This window comes from Macrobrachium rosenbergii, chromosome 51 (genome assembly GCF_040412425.1).
Source record: "Macrobrachium rosenbergii isolate ZJJX-2024 chromosome 51, ASM4041242v1, whole genome shotgun sequence".
Lineage (NCBI taxonomy): Eukaryota > Metazoa > Arthropoda > Malacostraca > Decapoda > Palaemonidae > Macrobrachium > Macrobrachium rosenbergii.
In genome coordinates, this window is record NC_089791.1 from 36,803,272 (window position 1) to 36,826,804 (window position 23,533).

A 23,533-nucleotide genomic window follows, 5' to 3' on the forward strand; every position below is an offset into this window, starting at 1 on the left:
ATAGATCTTGGAAAGATTGCTGTTATGAAAACTTTCATATCATAGACATTTGGAAAGATTACTTTATGAAAACCTTCTTAACATAGATGGAATGGACATCCCTGAAACCCGTCATGGATTGGTTGTAAGCAATTTACATTTTTCATCACTGTTAACTAGACATTTGTTTCTTGGCCACAAATAGTTTATAATTGTCTCCTTCCTGAAATGTCCTTACAACCATTAAATTTAATGGAAATTTTTTGTTTGTTATATACAGAATGTGATATATAGATATCACATATCTTATATCATATGTCTTTTATTTGACCATTGAATTTTTTATCTTTTATTTTACCAGTAAATGTAGTAACTTCTCAGTGAGTTTCCTCTCCACCTCCATTTATATTTAATTGGAAAGTGGTATGATGTCCCTCATAACCTGCTCTCATGCAAAATATGAATATTGAGCCCAGGATGGTTTTTTGTGACACTGTCAGGCAGCCTGAAAATCATAAATATTGTCTCACCATCTGCTTTCCTTAAATTTTCACAGTGGTTTTTTGTAACAAGATGTCAACAACTTGAGAGTGGTAAATAATGTATCCCCCCAATTGTTGTATCAACTGTAAGAATGGTTTCTAATCATAATGAATGAAAGAATGAATAGGACAGATCAGTTTGTGTAGTTCCACAATATCCTAGAGTGTGCATAATCTCATCTCTAGAGGTGTCCAGGAATTACCCCAATTGGGTGGTATGAATATTGCCATCTTTTTTAGTTCTTTGGCATAATATTTTTAAGAGAGCTCTCCAAAATGCTGTATATATCAGGATCTAAAAGTTTTCCCCCTGGGTACTGTGAACTCTAGTCAACATTATTTTTGGCTGTTCCATTTTTGAAATATGTTTTTATGAAACAGTTTAATTGATAGTACATTTGGTGTTTGTTGTGATGAATTACAAATTTCTTTTGTTTTAAATAGTATATTTTAAGAAGGTGACTGATTTAGGTACTCATCATTCAGGTGTACTTAACAACTGTTTGTAACATAAAACTTTTTGTGTAATTCATAAAAGTTTTTGCAATCATTATCTTATTTTTTATAAACCTCGTAGCATTGTACTGTACTTGAAAAGTGTTTCAGGTTCATTTTCCATGTATCTCAGGGATGTAATATTGCAGTTTTTTATTGCTCTAATGCTAGCTAGATATTGAATAGTCCTTATCAACTTGCAGGGATTGTTGCAGGAGTGCCCTCCATTACCCTGGAGTCCCCTTTGCCACCTACTCCTCCATCTCCATCTTCTCACTCCCAGGAAACTCCTGGACCCCAGTCTCAAATCCCTCCCTTGACTTTTCCAAATCTGACACCTATTACACTAGCCACTAATAATGAAACTGTTTCTCCCCAAAGTAGTGCTTCCTCTGACTCTTCAAGAACAATATCACTTTCTAGTAGCATCAATACAAAGGACACTAATTCTTCTCTCAACTTAGAATCTATTTCTCCTGAGCCTGCTCCTAGAAGTACAAAGATTACCCAAGGCTCTGAGGAGTTGAATGCAGTTCCTAAAGCTGCACCCCGTAACAAAGAGATCACCTCAGAGTCTCCAAAATCACAATCTCTTTCTAAGAAAGAAGTGTCTCTTGATTCTCCCAAACTTGGTAAATCACTAAAGGAAAATATCAAGGAATCATTTGGTGCTCCAGACTCCCCATCCCTCCTCAAATCTTCACGATATGTAAGATCTACTAGTGTCAATGAAGAGTTCTCATCATCATCACCAGCATCTCCAGTAACTGATCAATCTTTATCTGTACCATCACCTAAGAGTCGTTCCCTTAGTACAACTTCCACACCTATACATCTTGATCAAACTTCTTTTGCATCTGCTCCTGCCAAAGAACAGCCCAAAAAGATTTCAGCCCTTCAAGCCTTGGCCTCTTCCTCTAGTAAAGTACTTCTAACAGAAGCAAATCCTTCCTCTCCAACGCACACTCCTCCCTCAACTCCAAAGAAAAAATCTCCGGATCTCACTCTTCCAACTTCTGAAGCTCCAATTGACCTTAATGGTTTCAATGTTTCTGCACCACCAACCCCAACAACTCCCAATGCCTCAGTATATAGTTTTGGATCAAGTTCAGCAACACCTTCTACCCCAGCCACTCCAAAGGGTAATAACTCTGGGCCATCCCCTGCTACTCCCAAATCCTCATCATCTCGTGGGACCCCTGGGCTGGCAGAGCGTCCAAGCGCAGCTGTTGTTCGCTCAGGTTCCCTCCATGAGAAACCCACCACACAGCCGGTCATTGATGAATGGGAAAAAAAGCTGTATGGCAGGAATGCTAGTGAGTAGGACTATTTTCAGCAGATTTGTAGAATCATGAGTATATGTCTGGAACAGGGTAAAATGTTTTTTGTTTCATGATTAAGAATGCTTCAGGTGCCTCTGGCAGGTACTGCATAACATCCTCTTGATAGCCTCCAAGCTTGCTTTTATTTTTTTTTAGGAGCTATAAATTCAGTTAGTTAGAATTATATGGTCTGTTGCATGAAAATGTAAGTCATATTTTCATTGAATAAACATGTAATTGTGCATGCAGTTTAGTGGTATTTTTCTTTCTGTTTCTTTTATGTATTTTCCAATGTACCGGTATTGTAAAATAATTTGGTCTGCTTTTCCATAACAATTTCTGTAAGGTTCTATGGCTCAAGAGAAAATCCAGAGGAATGTAAATTCTGTAAAAATAAACCTGCATTTAAAACTACTTTCTTGTAGTTGTTTAGTTTTTCATAGTGTGAGCAGTCTTATATAGTCCTCTAAATGTCATGAGGTTATTGGCAAATTGCAGTTTCCTGCTCATTGCTCGTTACATTTAACAAATAATATAACTGATAATTATATGGGACATTTTAGAAGTCTTTTTTGCTAGTGTGTATGCAATTTACTAATATTTCTTTGATTTTTTTGAGCAATACAGCAGTGAGTCATGCCTGCTTTTAGGGATGTGAATTTATTGCTTACTATGTTATCCTTGGAACTAATATTTTACCATTAATCCTTGTATAGTTTTACACTGTTACTTTCCCACAATCAGAGGTGTTGTGACACAAAAAACACAACTTAATATCCTGACATATTACAAGACATTAAAACATAAACTTACAATTTGCAAGGAAAAGTTCATGTAATGGCAAACAAATGTTACATTGGTGAGTGCACTTGGGAGACTTGTATATTGCTTATTTGTTCAGTACAGCCCCACTAACTGTAGATTGCCTTTATATCTTGCAATGAATCTCAGTCAGACCAACTCACACCATTCGAGATTGAGAGGCCTCCACTTACTTGTGGCCAAAGCACCTATGGTGCTTTACCTACTCCTCATTCTTGTGAGCGACTTGTCAGAGTAAACATCTCTCTATGTTTCTATGTCACTACAACTTTTTTTTTTATTTTCAATATTATGTTCATTTTCATATTTATGTGCCTTCAGGTTTAATTAGAGGGTATTTTATGTAACATTTCTGTATTTTGTGTTCTGGAGCTGGTTGTACAGGGTTCTGGTGAGCAAGTATGAATCGTCTTTTTCCGTGTGTGTTTCTTCCAATAAACTGTTGGGTTTTTAGGGGATTTTTCATATAGTTATGTCATTTTCTCTTTCGTGTTGGCTGAGGGAGTTTTCATTGATGTGATTCCATACTTGCCTTATTTTTGCTTTCCTTTTACTTTTGGGTACATAGCTTTACAGTAACTACTTGGCTTTAGTTCTCTGTTGTACGTTCTGGGTTCAAATTTTGTCTGAAATCTTGTAATTTTTTTAACTGTGATTTTGGTGAATTTGGTTCAAATTCATTGAAATTTTTGAATTTAATAAATTTGTAATCCTATTTTTATATTCGCTAATTTTTTAGTAGGCCCATGAGTTTTTTTTGCATGTAGCCTTTTGCTGTTTGTTTATTTGAATTTTTATTGCCATTCATCATCGTACTTCACAGGGCCGTCAGTAAGGAAAGACTCTTTGGCCACTGCCTCATCTTTAGTCAAGACTCCATCACTTTAGGAGTTGTTGGGCCATTCTATGGACAAAAGAGCATTTACCTGCTTACAAGGTTCCTAGGCATGTTGATCACAAATTCTGTTACCCCTGGGAAGGATATTCTATCCACTTCTAATTCTTCGGTTTTCTCTTTCATCATTATCTTTGTGGCCGCTCTCCCCACACCACCTCTATTTATGCCTTTTGCTGTTGCCTCATCACCCAACACTGACTTGTGGAAATCTGCAGATGTTGCCCTTCTGGATTAACAAAATCACTGAATTTTGTTTTGGCACACTGAGCACCATCACCAACCAGCTGTGGTCTGTTGTCAGTCTGGATACCTTACATACATTTCCTGCTCTTCCTCCTCTATTGTCACCCGTGCCACCCTGTTAATCATGCTACAGTTGTCCTGCCTCCACCTCCAGTCATCATGCCTCTACCTTTAATGGTCATGGTTCTTTCTCCCCTAGTGGCTGTTGTTTTAGCTGCCCATTGTGAGATGTTGCCTTTAGTCACTTCTGTTTTTGAGGTACTCAGCCATGTAGTCATGTTGGACGTTGAAGACATCTCTCTCCTGGGTGCTTGGCCAATAGTCTCCACGCCTCTTTTGCCACCTACTTTTAAGGTTGTAGCTGATGTACTTCCTTCTTTAGGGATTTTGAAGTCTAGGTTTCAGCAATTTTCATCTCCAGAGATATCCAACATGAAGACTCATAGTGAGTCCTCACCTCACAATACTGATTATTCTTGTGTAGTGGCCCTTGGCTGCTCTTTTACACATGGCCTCAACACTGATTGCTGCTGCAGTGATATTCATAACTCCAGGCATCACTCACTGACCTGTTGTAAAGGGGATTCTAATTTTCATCTAATTGCCATCTTAGCTTTCATTTTTCTAAATCCTTCTTGAATTCTCTTCTTGCAGATATGTCTCTAGTGATTCCTTGCCTTCATGAGAATGTTGACATTAATCCACATGAGGGATGTATGTGGCCCTATTTACCTTGGATCAGCAGTAAGTTCTTTGTATATACCCAGGGCTCCTCTTTAGAGTCCATCATACCTTTTGAGGCCTCTACGCACTCTTGGTGCTAAGCACTTCCCTTCCAAGAGATCAGTGTTTAACTCCTCCAAGGACCAAGTGCTTGTCATTCACTACTTTTTGTAACATCCTTCAGTAATATGCTTTCATTTTACTGGTAGCCTTAGTTGAAGCTATGGATGCTGTTCTGCACTTAGAAGACAATCTGGACCCTCATGCCTCCCCAACCTTTAGTTGTACTTGGGCAAGTCCTTGTGAAGCCTTAGGCATCATTGAACTTTGGGAGGACACTTATTGCTTCCCTCCAGCTCAAGTGTAAGTGGTTTCCAATCTTCTGGAGCTTGTCAATGAGAGCCTCATAGTTTTCCTCATTGGAGGAAGCTCCTGAAGTCACCCCACCTTTACAGGCATAACAGCTTTTTGGAATCCCTTCACCTTCACATTAGAGGGTATCAGCAGTGACTCAGAGAGGGGATTTTTGAAGATCACTGCAACTGCAACCACCCCCTTGTGAAGGACATAGGCTCTTAAGTTTACGAAGGAAAGTGGGTAAAGTTTGTTGCCTGGTGTAATAATATGGATATTTTTTGCACTCAAGGCCTTGTATTCCTGTGATGGCATTATTTTTCAAGTATCTCATACTTAGAAGTTTACTCATATTGTCAATGTTGATTGTGATTTCTCATATCTTCTAAGCCTTTTTGGCCAGCCTATATCCATGTCCTTGGTCAAATCTCCCTGCTGGGATCTAGCTTTGATTTTGTGGAACTTGAGTGGGCCACTGTTTGCCTTTTTCATAGTCATCTTAAATTGCTTACTTCAAGCATTTGTCTTGGAATATTTTGATCTTTGGTTGATGTCTCTTATGCCCTTGAATTCACAGCAGTGATTTATGCTTCAGAAACTTAATCTGATAGGTGCTCTGTCTGCTGTCCATGCACAACTCCCAGGTAATTGGAAGTTTTAAGGTCCGATGAATAGTGTTTTCTTTCTGCTGTGGCAGGATGTTGCCAGAGATGGACTGGTCTCAGTTAAAAATAAAGTCACATTAAGTTTGTGCTTTTGCCTTTTTATTGGCCTCTAAATTTAATTTGGAGCTCACTGTCATCCTACGGGCAGGATAATGGAAATTTTATTCTTAGTGTACAAGAGTCTATTTTTGTGACGTCACTCATAAGCATCAAGATGGTTTTTTGTTGGTTGTGATTGTTGTGGCTCCTTCATTAAGATTTTATGTGATTATTTGGACACCTGAAGAATAATGAGCAGGGGAAGCATCGTATATAGTATGTCCATGCACAGTGGGGACCGCTCAGTGCTGATTGGTATGAATTGGTGCTACTGGGCTTTGTATTGAAAACATTTTGTGTTTATAAGGAATATTTTTATAAATAGTTTATGGTTGAACACACACACATGCATACATATTGTGACAGTAATAAGAATGTAAAGTCCATTTGGTGTTTTGCATTGTTGGCAAGAATAATTATTGCACTGTGGCATAGAATTATATTATGGAGAGATTGGTAAGTTTGTTTTGCAAAATCATTTTAATATTCACTGTTTCTACCTTGATGTAGATAGAGCCTGTTTTAAATATAATTACTGTAGACTGATGCTGTTAGGGATATATGAAAGACTGTTTCAAGAGCAGATAATTCATATCGATTCTGGTTTGTCTACAAACAGCTGTTGCATGAATGCCATGGGTGCAAGGGCTCTTTAAGCTGGAGGGAGTTTACTACAGAATTATACTCTTAAAGACTTTTTCTGCTGACAGGAGAATGATATGATGCTTTAGTTCAACATTGGTCTTTTCTGGGTATAGTTCATGCAAACTAAGAAAGATTCCTATCATTCTTTTTGTGTGTCTGGAAAAATAACGATTTTTGCGCATAAGAAGATTTTTTTTTCTTTGTAGGTAAAAGTTTTTGTTTAGACATTGTAGTTAATTCTTATGTTGCAGTTTAGCATGCAATTTAATTCTGTTTGTCTGTAAGAAATAATAATTTGCTTGAGATAAACATTCGTACTTTGTAAGCTTTAATGTAAGGCAGCACCCATTTAGATAAGTTCCGTAAAGTTCTGTAGGTATTCTGCTTTAGGCTTGGTTGTTTCCACTAAATGATTGTCAGCCTAGTGGATTTTGAAAACCTTTTTCCTCAGGATTGTTGACAGGTTCAGTAATTTTCAGCTTGAAAATCAGTCAAAAGGATATTTTTATGTCTTGATTTTGTGTTACTGTCCACCCTATTCTTAGGTAATCATGAAACTTATTTTAAGGATGATCCATTTACTGTTGTCTTCATTTTGTAATTGACCACTGACTATTTTTTAGATTTTTTCATCTGGTGTATGTCTCCTTCAGTAGCACAGAAAATAGTATTCAAGGAAAGTTTTTGAAGGCCTGGTTGTCATAAGGAAATTTTTTATTTTACTATGTTTTGATTACTGGTTTTCTGTTTGGTCAGTGGCAGCTGGTTCATACATTAAATTTTTATCCCAGATCTTCGTACATTTTAATTTGTGGCATTCTTGTTTAGTCGATACTTTATAAAATTGTTCATAATTCTGATCATCATTTACATTCAGGACTTCCAAGACTATACCATCCACCACACAATACCAGCTGTACAATTTAATTCTTATTGTCTTGCTGTTTCCTTTGTGAGGTTCAGTACCACACAGCTTTCTATTAGTTTTGTCCCAACTCGGACCAAAATACTATAAGGAATAATTTCCCAGGTCATGTTCATGAATCCTTGGAACTTCATAGGTTCAGACTTTAAATATTTTTTTTATTTTATGTATTTTTCTTTGTTATTTCTCTTTTTTGAATTTCGTGGGTATTTTATCTTTTTTAGTTTATTCTTTACTCTTTACTTCTGTATTTCTTTCCCCGTTGGGCCCCTTGGGTTTTCAGCATTCTGCTTTTCAGTGTTTGCAGCTTGGCTGTAATAATAATAGTAATAATAATAATAATAATAATAATAATGATAATAATAATAATACTGTAATAGTAGTAGTAGTAGTATATTTTCTTTAATGTATTTCATGTTTATAAAATGATAGATCCTGCTTCTTTGTCTACATATAATTTATAGTACACATATTTGGTTTGGATGATGTCTGCCTACTCAGGAATGATTTTAGGACAATAATTAATGTTGTTCTTGCTTGTCTTTGTGAACAGATCTTTCTCTCCGTGCTCTCATATAGTAATAATCATAATTTATCCCCATAATTTTATGACTGGTTAGTTAGTTAGTTAGTTAGTTATAAATGATTTGTTTAACCAGACCTCTGAACTCTTTTAGGGTTCTTCCTCTGAACTCTTTTAGGGTTCTTCTCGGGCTGTATTGCTTTTTTTCATGACTGTTAGATAAATGTAGTACAGTATTACTGATGTCATTTTGATAGTTTAACAAGACCAGTGAGTCACATTTGGAGACTCATAGTGTGAAACAGATGGTAATGTACGTTAGTATATTTATTTTTACTGATAAAAAGATTTAAGCAGAATACTTGAAATTTATTTTATCACTCATATGTTTACTAAAACTTTGAAGGTGTTTTCACTTTTTTGTGGAATTTGTCAGTTTTGGCAGTAGGAAGCAGGTTTTTAAGCACAGCACTTACATTATGCTCTGCATGTTGTTGAAGTGTTAGATGTCTTCTTTCTTTTACTTTTGTTTTATCTGAATTGTTGTATTGTTATGAATTATTGCTGTGCATGGAATTTTCAGATATGCAGATGAATTATTGGTATATTGGGGTATATAGAGATGCCTAAGACTTACTTCCTAGTCTTCAGAGACCTTAAAAATATTACAACTGTATTGATCACTTTATATACTCTGGTGTTGAATTGGCCAGTATTGCTGGTATTCACAACTTCAGCTGTTCCATAATTACGCTATGTCATATATGACGAAGTTCTGAGTGTCTGGTGTTGAACCTCCTAAGTCCCATTTTCTATCTCTTAGATCTAGTTGGTTACTATGTAAGGTAAATAGGTAACTGTAGTCTATGTTATTTATACCTTTTGAGTATTTTAAATATTTCTGTCAACTAACCTCTTAATTGAAGTATTTCTGGATGTACAAATTGAGATGTTCTAGCCTTTTTTTGGTATCTTAAAGTCCGTTGATGGCATTAGTTTGGTTGCTCTTGCCTGTACTGCTTCTAATATGTCTGTCTTTCCTCTGGGATGGCGCGAAGAATTGGCCTGCATACTGTAAGGGGTTATCTGTTGCATTGTATAAGGTTAGTATTGTCTTCTAGTTCTTAGTAATGAATTAATGTTTAATGTACAATAGTATTATCTGGGGCTTTCTCTTGATGACAGCTCTTATCTCTGTGCCAAGTAGGTCACACTTGGTATTCTTGTTTTTGTAACCTATATGCATGACTGCAATTATCAAGGGGGAATGGTATTCGCCATCACTTAGAATTCACCTATTTCCTCCAGGTCTGGCAATTGTTTTGTTGTTGTATTATCGGCACCGATATCCATTTCTGTGTTATCAGCAAACATGCTGGTTTTGCTAGTCTACCCTAAGCCCAGGTCTTTTATGCAGATAATGAAGAACAAGGAACCAAGCAACAAATCTTTAGGTCCACTGTGTGATATTTGGCCAAGATTGATGCTAAATCTTTGTTTTCTGTTATATAGCCAGTCTTCTATCCATCTCTTACTAGATCTGTGATACCTTGATTCCTTATTTTAGCCATTATAATCTTTTATTTGGCACTTCGTTGAATGCCATCTGGAAATCCAGATAGTGTGCATACTGTCTGTTGCTCTACTTTTATCATGTGTACTAAACATATCATGGAAGAATTCAAAAGGTTAAATGAGTTTGACCTTCCTTATGAAATCCATGCTAGCTATCTCTGTCTGCCGTTTTGAAAAAAGTTTTAATTATTGCAATTCAGATAGTTTTTATCTATCGCAAACGTTTTCGTTCTTATAATTACCAAAATATATTATTAGTGAGCTACAGTGATATGTTACTAGCTCAATTTTTCCTTAATTTCTGCATGTTATCACAAAATTTTTTAGTTTGCAAGTACAACCCACGTGTGTCAGTTTTCACTTCTTTGATATCTTTTCATGTCCTCTACATATATAATGAGATTTAGACTTTTGGAAGGGTATAGTCTTTGATAAGTTGTTGATTAAGGTGTTGGCTATTTTTGCAGAAGCAGTAAGAAGATAACTTTTGTAAGATATGTCATATTTCTCAATTGTAAGATGCATTTTTTTTATCTGATAAATGGCTTTAGAAGCCACCATGCATATTGTACTGGAAGGTTCAATTTTAGAGCAGAGTTTACCAACCTTCACAAGTCTGTCACAAAGCACAAGCACTTCAAACCCCAAACATAGATACCTAAAATTACAATTTCTTTGTAACGAATACTGTACATCTTAGTATTATTGCTGAATAATTTTTGTTTGGATTATTGATGATAACCAGTAGGCAGCTTCCTAATGGACTACTGTTGTGTGGACAAAAACATTGTACCTTTTGTGTTCTTGATTTGTGCTGCAACAACTTGAGGAGGCAGGTACTACTTCCATATCTGAGTAATAACTACAAGCATTTGAAAAGTTTAAATTGGGATAATTTGCTGTGTGAAAAAGGTTACTCTTTAGTTAAAACTTACTAGTACAGTAAGCTGTTAATTTTATTAAAATATTAGATTTTAAACAATTTTTTCATGTTAACATCTGCCTAATTATTTGATGCATCTTGCCACTTGTATATCATACATTGTAGGAAATATGGTATTTTAGTTTGTTTGGATGCCTTTTTTTAATACAGTGCTGTGCTTTTACTTGGAATTTGCTTTACTGATGTAGCAAGAACATCATGTTGGGTTGAGTGTTTTACTTTAAATGTGCTGTTTGTTTTTGTTTCCAACTTTTGCATGAGTTTCTAAAATCTTGCAGCTTTGCAGTAGAGCTTATATACACTTTAAGCATGATTTTTATGGCTTCATTATTTTGTGAAAGGTTGCAGCTTGTTTATTGTCTTGAATTTTTTTTTTTTTTTTTATCAAAACCCGCTTTAAAAGGTTTCAGCAAAAACTTACAGTAATTTTTAAGCTGTTCTTGGTTTTGAGAACATTTTTATTTACATGGTAATACCAATGATGTTTACATCACAAAGAATTTATAAGTACGGTACCTTAATAGCTTTTGACAGTTGAACTTCATTTGTATATGGTATGCTTAGTGGCTCATCCAGAGTATTTTATTCCAGTGGTGGGCAGTATGGAGAATGTGAACCGTAGTGACAGTCGTTCTTCCCTTAATACTTCTCTGTCTAGCAGCACTCAGGATGTTACACGTACTGATGAACATGGTTCAAGGTTTGTAATATTTTAAGATTTTTGTACACCTTCTTATGCATCATTTCATCATTTAAGATTTTGTTCAAATACTGTCATCATCACCATAAATATGTTTACATCAAAGTTTTTTTTTTTTTTAAAGTAAAATGAATTCTCTCTTATATCCTTTTATCTTATACACTTTCCTGAATTCTCCTCTGGTCTAGTTAGTCACCCTTGCTCTTCATGATTGTATGGACTCACTTGTTAGTCTTCATCCTGCTACTTCCACACTATTATTCTGATTAATTGCTCCTCACCCCTTTTCATCTTGGGTCCAAACCATCTGGGTCTTTGAGACTATTCTGTTCTTTAGTTTCTGATCATTATGCCACTCAACATCATCCTCATTTATAATGTGAGCTTTCTAATACACTCCAGACATGAATCTTAGCATATTATAGTTATACCTTTATTGTAAGTGTTACGGAGTACTGTGTAGCATACTAGAGACTTGTACAAGAATCTTAAATTTTATTGTTTCAACAAATGGGATACTTTTACATAACAGTAATGTAGCCATCTGTTTCCTCTTGTTGCTATCAGTACCTGCATCACAGTCCAGGTTGCCATCATGTTAAAACAGTGCTCCTCCACTTTTAAGGTCTTTGTTTCCATCACAACATGGCGTTCCCCTGCCTTTCTTCTTCATTTGCTGTTCTTATTCATTCCAAAATAGGAATATCATCACTCTGTTATTGCAATCTACAATATCTCCTGTGACTACCTTTTTATATTTACTTCATTATATTAAGTTTATTTATGCACCTTTTCAGCAACATCCTTGTGGTCTACCCCTGCGCTTCTTAGCATTCTTTTTGTCTACCCATGCATCTCTTTCGCAGCATCCTTTTGGTCTACCCATGCACCTCTTCCGCAGCATCCTTTTGTCTACCCATACACCTCTTCCCCAGCATCCTTTTGGTCTACCCATGCTCCTCTTCCACAGCATCCTTTTGGTCTACCCATGCACCTCTTCCGCAGCATCCATTTTGTCTGCCCATGCACCTCTTCTGTAGCATCCTTTTCATCTGTCTATGCGCCTCTTCTGTAGCATCTTTTAGGCCCCCTGCTAATAAAGTCAGAGGATCTAATTTTCCTGTCTGTCAGTACCTGTCACAGTTACCTGGTCATTGCAACTTCTGCATTGTTAAAGTGATTTTAGTCAGACTTGATACAAAGGTAGACAGTCATGCCAACTGTGCTGGAAGGTAGAATGTTTGCATGTGTGTTTGTCAATGTGTCTGCCACACTCGTGTTGTCATTACGACTCCTCCAACATGGTTGAAGAGATTTCAGTCGAACATGGTGTCAAGACAGACCATCATGTACAGATATGCAGGAAGGGAGATAATTTTTTTTTTATCTATCGTTTACCTTGTCACCACACTTTACCATGAATGAAGGAATATCAGGCAATTTCATGAACTGAATTGATGTAGGGCCAAATAAGGGATGTATTGCTGTTGCAATACTCTTGAAATGTTTATTTCCTGATTTTCCTTCTCAGTCACCTCAAGCTTTGTCTTGCTTGATTTTGATTTTCAATCCCCGCCTCTTCATTTCACTCCACCATCTTTTAAACTTATCTGTGATCTCTTCTGTGGAATGTTCTTGTTCCATTCGCACTTAGTCTTCTGCATATACTGTAGTTATTATTTAGGAAGTAGTAAGTACTCACATACTTTCATTATTTTGATTTTAGATATTAATTAGACAGTTGTGAGTTTTGAGGGTCAGGGTTACATGTTATTAACTGAAGACTATCATTTATGTGAAGTACTTTTATTCTAATAGGTTCCCAGAAATCAAAGCTTTGGGGCTGGGTAAGAAGTCTCGTGAAGATGGAGATGAAGGGGAGGGTAAGAAGCGCCGAGGGAAAGGTGGTGGTTTCAAATCAAAATTGTTTGGAAGTAAGTATGAAATTAACTTTGATGAGATACTGTTGAATTTATATGTAAGAGTCTTAACTGTGCAAATCCAAACATGGTAAGAAAGAGTTTTTTTTCATATTTGTTCAGAGGAAATAAAGTAAGATGAAGTTAGTTATAAATGATTTGTTTAACCAGACCTCTGAACTCTTTCAGGGTTCTAAGACCAGTAGTTATGTAACGTGTGTACTGTATACTTATTTATCAGATAGTCGAGAGCGTATTGGTGAAGAAGACAGCAGAGTAGTTGAAGGTGGTAATGATCGGCTTCCCCATCCACCAACTAGGCAGTCGAGGCTTCCACAAGAGATACATGACAAGTTTGCTGGAAAGTCCCGTGAGGTAATTTCTTTTTTTTTATTTTAGTCCATATGTTTTTTGAATAGCTATAATGTGACTGTCCCCTATAAAGTGTTGTAGTTTGAAAGATTTGGAGTTTGTATGCTAAAGAGGAAAATAATTTTAAGCCTTGATACTTTCAGAGAAAGAAAAATACACAAAAAGGATTGTTTGATCAGTTTAAGATTTTGAATTAGGAAGCTAGATTTGTCTTTACAGGAAATGCAAACCATTATGTCTATAATATTTGAGCTTTACTATCTCAGTGCCCAGGTTGTTGAAGGGAAACCAGTTTCCAAGTACTTGAATTGTAACTTTGATTTTATAAGCCTCACATGTAAACACAAGATTGGTATGTCTGATGGTTTATACCTAATCTGCTTTGGATTCACTGCAATGGATACTCTTCCAAGTGAACTGAGAAATCTAGTATAACTATTGTGGTACTTTGTGAAAAGACTTTGGGGCTAATGCAAAATAATACATTTTCACTTTGTTTGGAAAAGTTGATATGGCAAGATTTCTTGTTTACAAAACCAAGAGAATATCATCATCTTGTCAAGAGAACAAGTTATTCGGGTTATGCTCAACACAGAAAAAAAGAATAGTTAACTGAAGCAGCTACTAAAGTTAGTCCATTGTTTTTCTAAACATCAAAGAAATCCAAGAGAGTGTCACAAGTTTTGAGATTCTTGTTTACATCCAAAGGTTTGTAATATTACCTCACTGAAGATGATGAGGGGTTGTGAGAAGAGCCTATAAATTAGAATAATTAAGTTTACACTATGACACCATCCGTAACCTTGAGATGTATCGGATCCCCAGAAAACAGCAATCAGAATTACAAAGTGTTCACATAACAAGATTTCCCAACAGGAATAAAAATCCTTTGGATAAATAGAGAGGACATCTTTACACTTTACTTGCTGGTGGTATTTCAGTATCCTTTGGTAGTTCACAGATTGGACTGGCAAAATAACATCTTCACCTTACCATACCATTGCTAAAATTGTGAAATAAGTCAGAATTTTGTAGCTTTAAATTTTCAACAAAAATAGTCATTGTCTGTTTCTTGAGGTTCATTCTGATCCAGATTAATTTATATATGGACAAAGAATTTGTACTCTGTAGAAGCCAAATTTTTAAGCCCATGCCAAACTTGGACCTCTCATTTAGTTAGTTTTGAAGTCGAGTTTAGGCATTCTTTGGACTTCTCATAGCAGCTGAGAAGCTGTCCATCCTTAGCTTTTGAGTTTATATAGAGCATTAGTCCTTCCAGAATTAACATACTTGCATCTGGCTCACCACATAAACTCAGACCTTTGAAAGCAATCAGTAATGCTGGAATTGGAGTTGCTACAAGAGATTTAGATCATCGCCAATTGAAAATCATTTTGGTAGAGGCAGGTGAACTTTTTCTGGAACTGCACTATCATTCATTGCTTTTTTAGAGTTCAGTAAGACTCCAGATACTACCGGATCCCCTTACCTGCCTTTGAGTTTTAAATGAATCTTGTCTCCCCATATTATAGGACTCATTCATGAATGATGTAACTATTTCTTTAAGGTAAAGGTATTACCAGCAATTTAATCATACAGTTACCCGTTTTAAATGTAATGCCTTGCATTTTCTCAGCAGTCCTTCCTTGGAAGTTGCCAGAGCTGAAATATTGTAAATATTATAAGTTTTTAAGAAAGATTTGACAGAGGTTGCACTTCAGCTTAAGTTTTTAAAATGTGAAATTCTGGATCAGTATTTATAGATGGCTCCCAATCTAATGCTGGAGGTGGTGTGAAACCATCCTCTCAGATGTACAGTGCAATGGTTATCTGTCTGTTTCTTTTTCAAAAAGTGTTTGTCCCTTGGGGAAAGAAATTGTATGATTTTCAGTGATTCAGAGTGCCCTGCAGTCTTTTGAAAATTTCAGTTAAAGTACCTGTTAGTTTTAAGAGATTTTAGAAAGGCTGTTTTTGTCAGAAAGTAGTCAAGGCAGTTAGTGGACAGTTGTCAGCTTATGCAGATGTGCTTGCAATGAAAGAGCTGACAGTGTAACAAAAGATTTAGCAGTAAGGGGAACTCAAAGACATAATCCTTTGCCTCACAAGGATTTTATTCCCCTTGTACGGAGTAAGACAAAGTTAATGCTGGCATACACAGAAGTCTGGCTTGTAGTAACTATGTGCTGGAAAATATTAGACTGGTTCCCCCCTGGAGGTATATTATGCCAAGAAGAAGGGAATGTGCTCTTTGGTGCCTTAGAATTGGCCACATACATATAGCTCATGGATTTTTACTGGTAGTTTCAACTCCAGCCCTTTTATAGTGATGGATTAGCACCCTTGACAGTGAGACATTTGTTAGTTTTCCAAGTCTTATGGACCTAAGAAGGTTCTTCCTTACATATATTTATGAAATGAGGCCAGTTAGACAAGTCAAGTAATCAAAAACCTGTTAGACCGGAAAAGAATGCCATTCTGCATGATTTAGGAGGCTTGGCTGTTTTCATGGGGTGTGGTTGGTAGTAGGGTTTGTTTCCCGGGATCCCAGACACTTTTCAAGGTTTAATAATCCCGGGATAGTTTTGCAAATCCTGGGATAAAAATAGGGACAAATTTGACTGCAGGATGGTTGTGGACTTGTTGCTCTGTTTATATTTTTATATACTGTAAATACAGACAATTACTGTTTCCAGAGAATGAAAAACTTATTTTGTGGTGTGTTACTCAAGATTTTATTATAAAAGTCCGTAGATGCTTATTAATCAGTTTAGTTTATATATGAATGCAAATATAATTTTCCTTTTAATTAATTCATTTTATTAAATTTGCTGTCATCAGTTATTGTTTTTATTTTATGGAAGATAGTTCATGTTATTTATGATCTTATTATCAAAATTCCATACATGCTCGTTAATCATTTTAGTTTACATATGAATGCAGAATATATATGTTTCATTTTGATTCATTCATTCGATTAAATTTACTGTCACTTCTTATTGCTTTCATTTTATGGAAATTTGCTCATGTTATATAAGATCTTATTCTATGAGAAACTTCTTAATCATTTAGTTCATGTTATAAATAAAGAATGCATACGTATAATTTTTCTTAATTAATTTTCACTACATTTTCTGTCATTAAGTACTCTTTTCATTTCACTGAGTATAAATGAAAACAAATTTATTTTTTTTATCAGTGATAATGAACTATAATTTACATTGTCATTCGCTCTGGAATATGGAAGCTGAACAAAAATAAAGTAGTAAACGAAGCATATTTTAGCTCTTGTTCGTATTCCTGTTACTTTGTTGACAAACAAAATGTATGCTGTAATTAAACATTAGGTGGAATTAATAAGACAGTCAATCTACAGTAATATTTCTGCGTATCTAGTAATGCTAAGTACATCAAAAACCTGAAAGGGCAACAAGGTGTAATGTGTAATTTTAGACAACTGAAAATTCTGGGAATTCCCAGGATCCCGGGATTAGGACTAATTTTATCCCGGAATCCCGGGACAAAGAAAAAGCTCCAAAACGACAATCCCTAGTTGGTAGCAACTTTAGTGTTGAGTGGTACCAAATCAACTTTTCCATAACAAGATGGGAAACTGTTCCATGCTATGTATGGATTGGCCATACAGCAATTACTTGTGGTTTTTAATGTGTATTGCATTGCAACCTTTTTAAGAAGATTGCTTTCTGGTCCTCATCACTATAAAACATATGTTGGTGAAAGTTCCCAATTCCCAGGGACTTAAGTCATTTGATTTTTCATGCGTAGTTACCAGAAAAGTTGCTAATCATAATTGCCTGTGCAGATGTGCAAGTTCTAGACAACACTGACCATACAGTTAAGAGTGCTTGTTGCCTTTAAAAGTTTCAGGTAGGGAAGGAATGTCTACATAGTTTTGTTTTAATTGGACAGTAATATTGCAAGGTGCACTGTATTATCTTTTAAAGACTAGTATTTTAATTTTCAGGACTTACTTGAAATGATTGTCACCTTACAAGCCAATATGGAAAAAAATGCTCGCCACACACGAGATTTAGAAGACTATATTGATGGATTGTTATTAAGAGTTATGGAAACCACACCTCAGTTATTGCAAGCTCCCATCACAAAGAAGAAAATAAAGTAAGTGCTATCATATTTTTTGCTTGTTAATTTTACTCAGGCTTTTTAAAATTTTATTTCAGTTGTGTTGGTTTTAAGTAATTCTAAATGGTTTGTCAATTGATTATTGTATATTGAAAGGTGGTTGATATTGTGACTTGAGTGTTTAATAATGAGATTGTTATCATAGTTTTGCCTTCTTTTTTGGCAACCGCAGTGACTGATTTTTGGTCTTTTTCCTCTAGTAAATCGGAGTCAGGTAATATGAGGTATTGTTTTTTAACCTTAGATCACTGCATGTTGCCTTTATACTTTTCCTTTTAGGGATATTTTGAAACACAAATCCACAGTAGCATTTGTCAGTAAAGCAATTTATTACTGTGTTCGGATGTTTTTAGAGTACTGTACTTCTGATGTCAGTTGTGTCAGATTATAATGCATTTTGCATCATGCTCAAACAAATGCTTCTTGTTAGGATTGCACGGAGGTGTAGTTAAGTGTGTAGATTGCATAGATTCTTAAAATTTCTTTAATTTTGGATATTAAGTACAATTTTTGTGTGGGTTAAGGATTTAACCACCTAAAAAAAATGAAAATTTTTGTGAAGAACTCCTGACCTCCCAACCTTAAGTCCTAACACTGTGCAGTATATTGTTGGCCTCAACTTTACTGGTATTTAACTTAACCAGCTGATTGTTTGCCTAATAATACAATCCTGTACCACAAACACTTTTCAGTGAACATTACAGTATCAACAACAGAGAGAGAGAGTTTACACATTATGTGTATACTGTACCCATACAGTACTTTGATTGTACAGTATAGTGTACATACAATTCTGTAGCTTATTTTCACACTGTATATGTTAGTAAATTTATAAAACTACCAGTTGAAATAATATTACTGTACTGTAATCTTTAAAATAACACTCATGTTATACATGTGTAAAGATATACTGATACATATTCAGTTCCACTTAAAAGTGTTTTACGCTTTGATTTGGTAACATAGTATGATTGTGGTGATGATGTAACACAAACAACCAGATGCAGTTATGCCCCCTACCCCTCAACACACACACACAAAGTGTTTAATATAAAAACTGTACAGCATTATCATTTATTCTATGAGTGGAAGTGTGAATATCATCATGATATTCACCCTTTTTGTCATTATGTTCTGTATGAGAAGGAGTGCCTGGTTTGGGAGCTTCTGTGTGGCAGGAGTGGAATAGGTAGAGGGGCTTAAAGGACAAGCTGGAATTCTGTGTTTATGGCATGAAACACAAACACCTAGATGCAGTTATGGCCATGCAGTTATTGCACACACACAAACACACACACAAATGTTTAATTTAAAAACTGTAAAGCATTAATGTAATTTATTTTATGAGTGGAAGTATGAATATCATCATCATGATATTCACCCATTTTATCATTACATTCTCTATGAGGAGAAGGAACGGCTAATTTGGGAGCTTCTGGGATGGCAGGGGTGGAAGGGGTAGAGGGCTTAAAATTAGGACAGGTCGCAATTCTGTGTTCATGGCAGTTTCTTCTTCATCTTATGTTAACTCAGGCGGGGTGGTAGGAGTTAAATATTGAATTTCCCCAAGATCCATATCCAGCTTTATAATATGTGCTAGACTTCTTTTGGCTGATTAATGTCCTGGAGCATATCCAGAACTGAGTGGTTTTATCATTATCAAGTACTTGCCCCAATAACCATTCATTCTCCTGTACACGATATATGATGTCTGGAAACTCCGTAGCTGGTTCTTAGTCAGCATAAGCTGTTTTTCCTGTAATCTATATATTTTTCAAATTCAAATTCAAAATTTTATTCATATGAATACAACTAGTAAACATATGCAAAAATATAAGTACAGCAGTATTGGTAAGAAAAAAAGAACAAAATTTCCTGAAATTATCAAACCAGCCCATGTTGGCTTTGAAGTCTGTAGAGCCAGATCCTTTCCCTTCTATTTGTAATATGGACTTAGATAAGGACATTACCTTTTCTTGAATCATATTCAAGTGTAATGGGATGCATTTTTTTTATAGCACTTCTGCAATAGCAGTCCGGCATCCAAAGAACTCCATAAGGGGTAGTGCTGTTAGTACACCTCACATGGTGCACCGTAGGCATAACTGAAGGTTGTTTGCATTGTCCCTTTGGCCCCAAGCTGCATCTACTTTTTAGCCTTGTACTTCACCTTGATTCCCTATTCTTTTCTTCTATCTTACTGTCCAACCACTCCCAACTCCCTGTTTTTGCTGTTATGAGCACCGAGTGCTTGGGGCAAAATTTGCACCCACAGACATATAGAAGTTACCACACAAGAGAAGAATTTCACACATGATGCTATGTTTTTGAACCTGCAGTGGGTGCTCGATGTCTTTTCCTTTGTATGTGATTCATTGATGCCTCTTATTTCCCATTATTCCTCTGTCAGGGTGAACCCCTTGATACAACACCAGCATTTTTCTGGATGTGGTTTGGATTACCTTTAGAACAGGAATGCGTAGAAGAGGGTTGGGAGGGGGCAGTTTGACAACATTCTTCTGCCTGAAGAAAAAGTGAAGAAGTAGGTACAAAACACTCTTATCAAACTAACCTTTTAATACTCATTCTAGTCTTGATGGTCTGATGACCCTTAAGACACTGAGGCTAATATGTATACTCAAGGCAGATATTTATTGGGGAATAGCTGTGATGTTCCTCCCTTGGTAGGGTCTCTCTGGGAGTAACCCTCCACATAAAAATTTATTATTGCATTGATTAAAGTAGGAATGGAAAGGATAACCACTCCTATCTCATAAACAAACTAAAGGCTCTTCCCTACTCTTGAGCCATCAAGAGTAACAAAGGTTTTACACTCAGCATACATGATACCCAGGAGCCAACTAGAATAGCTTATAGAGTTTATGGTAATTTCACATAAAGTAAGTTAATAGCCTATCATAAGTAGTATGTTGTAATTAGCATTCGGTTTAAAACATTAATTTACTTAATCACTCTATTTCAGAGATGTCTTTGCAAAATAAATTACTTATAAAAAACATGCAATACAGTACTGTATAGCATAGCAAAAATGTAGCCAATTGGAATATATAAAATAAAGAAAACCCATACATTACAAAAAAGACCATAAACATTTTTGTTAATTTTTCACCTAACCTCAGATCCTTTTTAAAGAGAGTGTAGTTTTCCTTAATGCAGTGCATATGTGTATGTATACACACATGTACACTGACTAAAAAATATATGCATGTAACACTGAATTACTATGTTAAGGACAGTACTGTATTGGTTTAAATAAATATCAATTAAAATACTTTACCACAGAGAGAGAAGACAACAAAATATAAAAAGCAAGCCATTAAATGCAGCACATGTCAAGCACAATACTAGACTGTATTAGAAAATGTTCAGTCTGTTTTGTATAATCTCATCTTGAAGACGATGATGTAAAGCATAGTGGTGCAGTCACCTGTAACAAAAATTTATGTAGAGAACTTTCTGAATGTTTGATTGACAATGATTTCCTACTCTGTAGTATAATATTATATCCAAGTTCATTAGACTTCTTTTAAACCACAAATTTTGGAAACTCAGAGAATGTGCATGTACAGTGAATGAGAAAAATGTGATTGATTTCCATAATTGGTGCTCTCCAAGTAAGAGTAATACATTATGTATCAGGTCTAGACAATAGTTTAGAACTTATAATGCATGAGAAAAAAATAACTGCACATACTTTACTTGCAAAGGCAAAAAACTTACAAGGTCATAAGGTCACATTGCTAATAAGCATAGGTTCTTTATGAGGCAGACAACAGGTACTTTAATGACTAACTGAGGTGCACAGGAAGTAGTACATGATGGGTTGCCTGCTTAGGAAAAGAACCCATGTTCACAAGTTTAGACATGAAAGTGGTGATTGCGTTCATGTATTTCATCATCTGATAAATCAAGCATGCTTACTGGATTATGTTAAACCTGAAATGTACGTTGTATTTGTTTTAGTGTCCATAAATCTAGTGATTATCCAGTAAGCACGTTAGACATAGCCGATAGCAGATGCCGAAACCAATTCGACTGATGCTTGTGTGTCTAAACCTGTTTTATTTGTTTTTTTAAAGGTAACTTATCCATCATGTAATGTTCTGTATCTTTCTTCTAGTCATTCAGTCTGTTAGATAAATATTTGCATGCCTTGTAAAGGGCTACATCAAAATGCAAATCTTTTACGTATAGCATAATTTGTTAAGCTTGTTTAGCACAGGTGTGTTTTTGGTTTGCTATTGTTTGGATGTGTTTATGCTGTGTCATTATTTCTTTCATATGAATGCCTTATTAACCAGGCTTTTGCAAAGTTTTTTTTTTTTTATTGTATACCATGCTTATTTATATAAAGATTAACTCTTGTATTTTCAGAGATTATCAAAGAATTCCCCAAAGATTTGTTAAAGCACACAAGTTGATTGCATGTCCATACAAAGGTTCCATTTGTGTTCTTTGTTTGAATTTTCAAATTACAATATGTATACAGTATACTGTATAGATGGTACAAAGTATATTTACTCAGTATAAATACTAATACAGTATACAGGTATATAAAAATATACAATTTATGTTAAATACATTATTAGAACAAAGCATTAAATTATAATACCCTGTCCAGTGCATGACAATCTCATATGAGATTTTTGAATGATTTCTTGTTGATGTTTTGGAAAAGCATTACTCTGTCACCTCAGCATTCAGTACTGCCATATGTACATCTCAAATATATATATTTGGATCATAACTTTTTTATTTTTACTTAAATGACTAATGCTATGAAGTGAAATATACTGTATCTTTTGCATTAGGAGTGGGTGCAATACAAAATATGTATATCTTTTACAGGGTACAGTTGTTGAAAGAGAAATATTCTGAATTTCATTGATTTAGCCATGTTTTTTATAACCTTAACTTTTATTAGAACTCCTTTTCTGTTTAGTTACCAATGGTGAAATTACTGAGGGGGTCTTGGAAGCTGTTGAATACAGTAATGAATGCAGTAATATCCTTTGCATGATAAAAATTAAAAAGTACTGTGTTTTGCCTGTGATTAGTGTGTGTATGGGTTAGTATGGGTCTTGTATGTGCACAGGGTATATGTGAAATGTCATTTGGTACGGTATACTGTACCATCAAAAATGCACAAGCTATGTGAGCTTAACCTATCAAATATCATTTGCTGAAGCCTTGTGCAAATATATGATACTGTACACTATAGTTACTGATTAATGGTATTACTTTAATCATATTTGTTAAGGTATATTAACTTTATTAAAGTGGAATAAATAATAACACGAGAGAGAAAAGGGGTAAACAAACAAACAGATGGACATACATTCATACAGTTGCTTATAGAGTATGTAAATTTAGTTATGTTTACTTTACTACAGTATTTTAATAGCATAGCCGCTGTTCATCCTCAAAGGCAATAATATTAGACAGTTTTGTTATTGAAACTTGTTATGCAACAACCTTTTAAACATTGACAGATAATTTGAAGTTACCGAAAGGGTAAATCGGGTTAGCCTAACTTCTTATGAAACATAGACATGAACTTATTATTATTGACATGATATATGTTGTTTCTATTTAGTTTTTAATAAA

General features: G+C 35.3%; 1 protein-coding gene across 6 annotated transcripts in view; it reads left to right on the forward strand.

Moving 5' to 3' along the window:
• Positions 1-23,533, forward strand: part of Rip11 (Rab11 interacting protein) — a 140,176-nt gene that overhangs the window by 113,448 nt on the left and 3,195 nt on the right. For 2 of the 6 annotated variants that reach the window (XM_067095311.1, XM_067095312.1), the window contains exons 10-14: positions 1,220-2,332; positions 11,345-11,453; positions 13,272-13,387; positions 13,614-13,747; positions 17,727-17,881. In XM_067095311.1, coding sequence (XP_066951412.1) covers positions 1,220-2,332; positions 11,345-11,453; positions 13,272-13,387; positions 13,614-13,747; positions 17,727-17,881 — 1,627 coding nt within the window. Of the gene's footprint in view, positions 1-1,219; positions 2,333-11,344; positions 11,454-13,271; positions 13,388-13,613; positions 13,748-17,726; positions 17,882-18,077; positions 18,120-20,315; positions 20,448-21,208; positions 21,368-23,533 lie in introns of those variants that run through there. The other 4 variants (XM_067095313.1, XM_067095308.1, XM_067095310.1 and 1 more) reach the window with 4 other exon arrangements.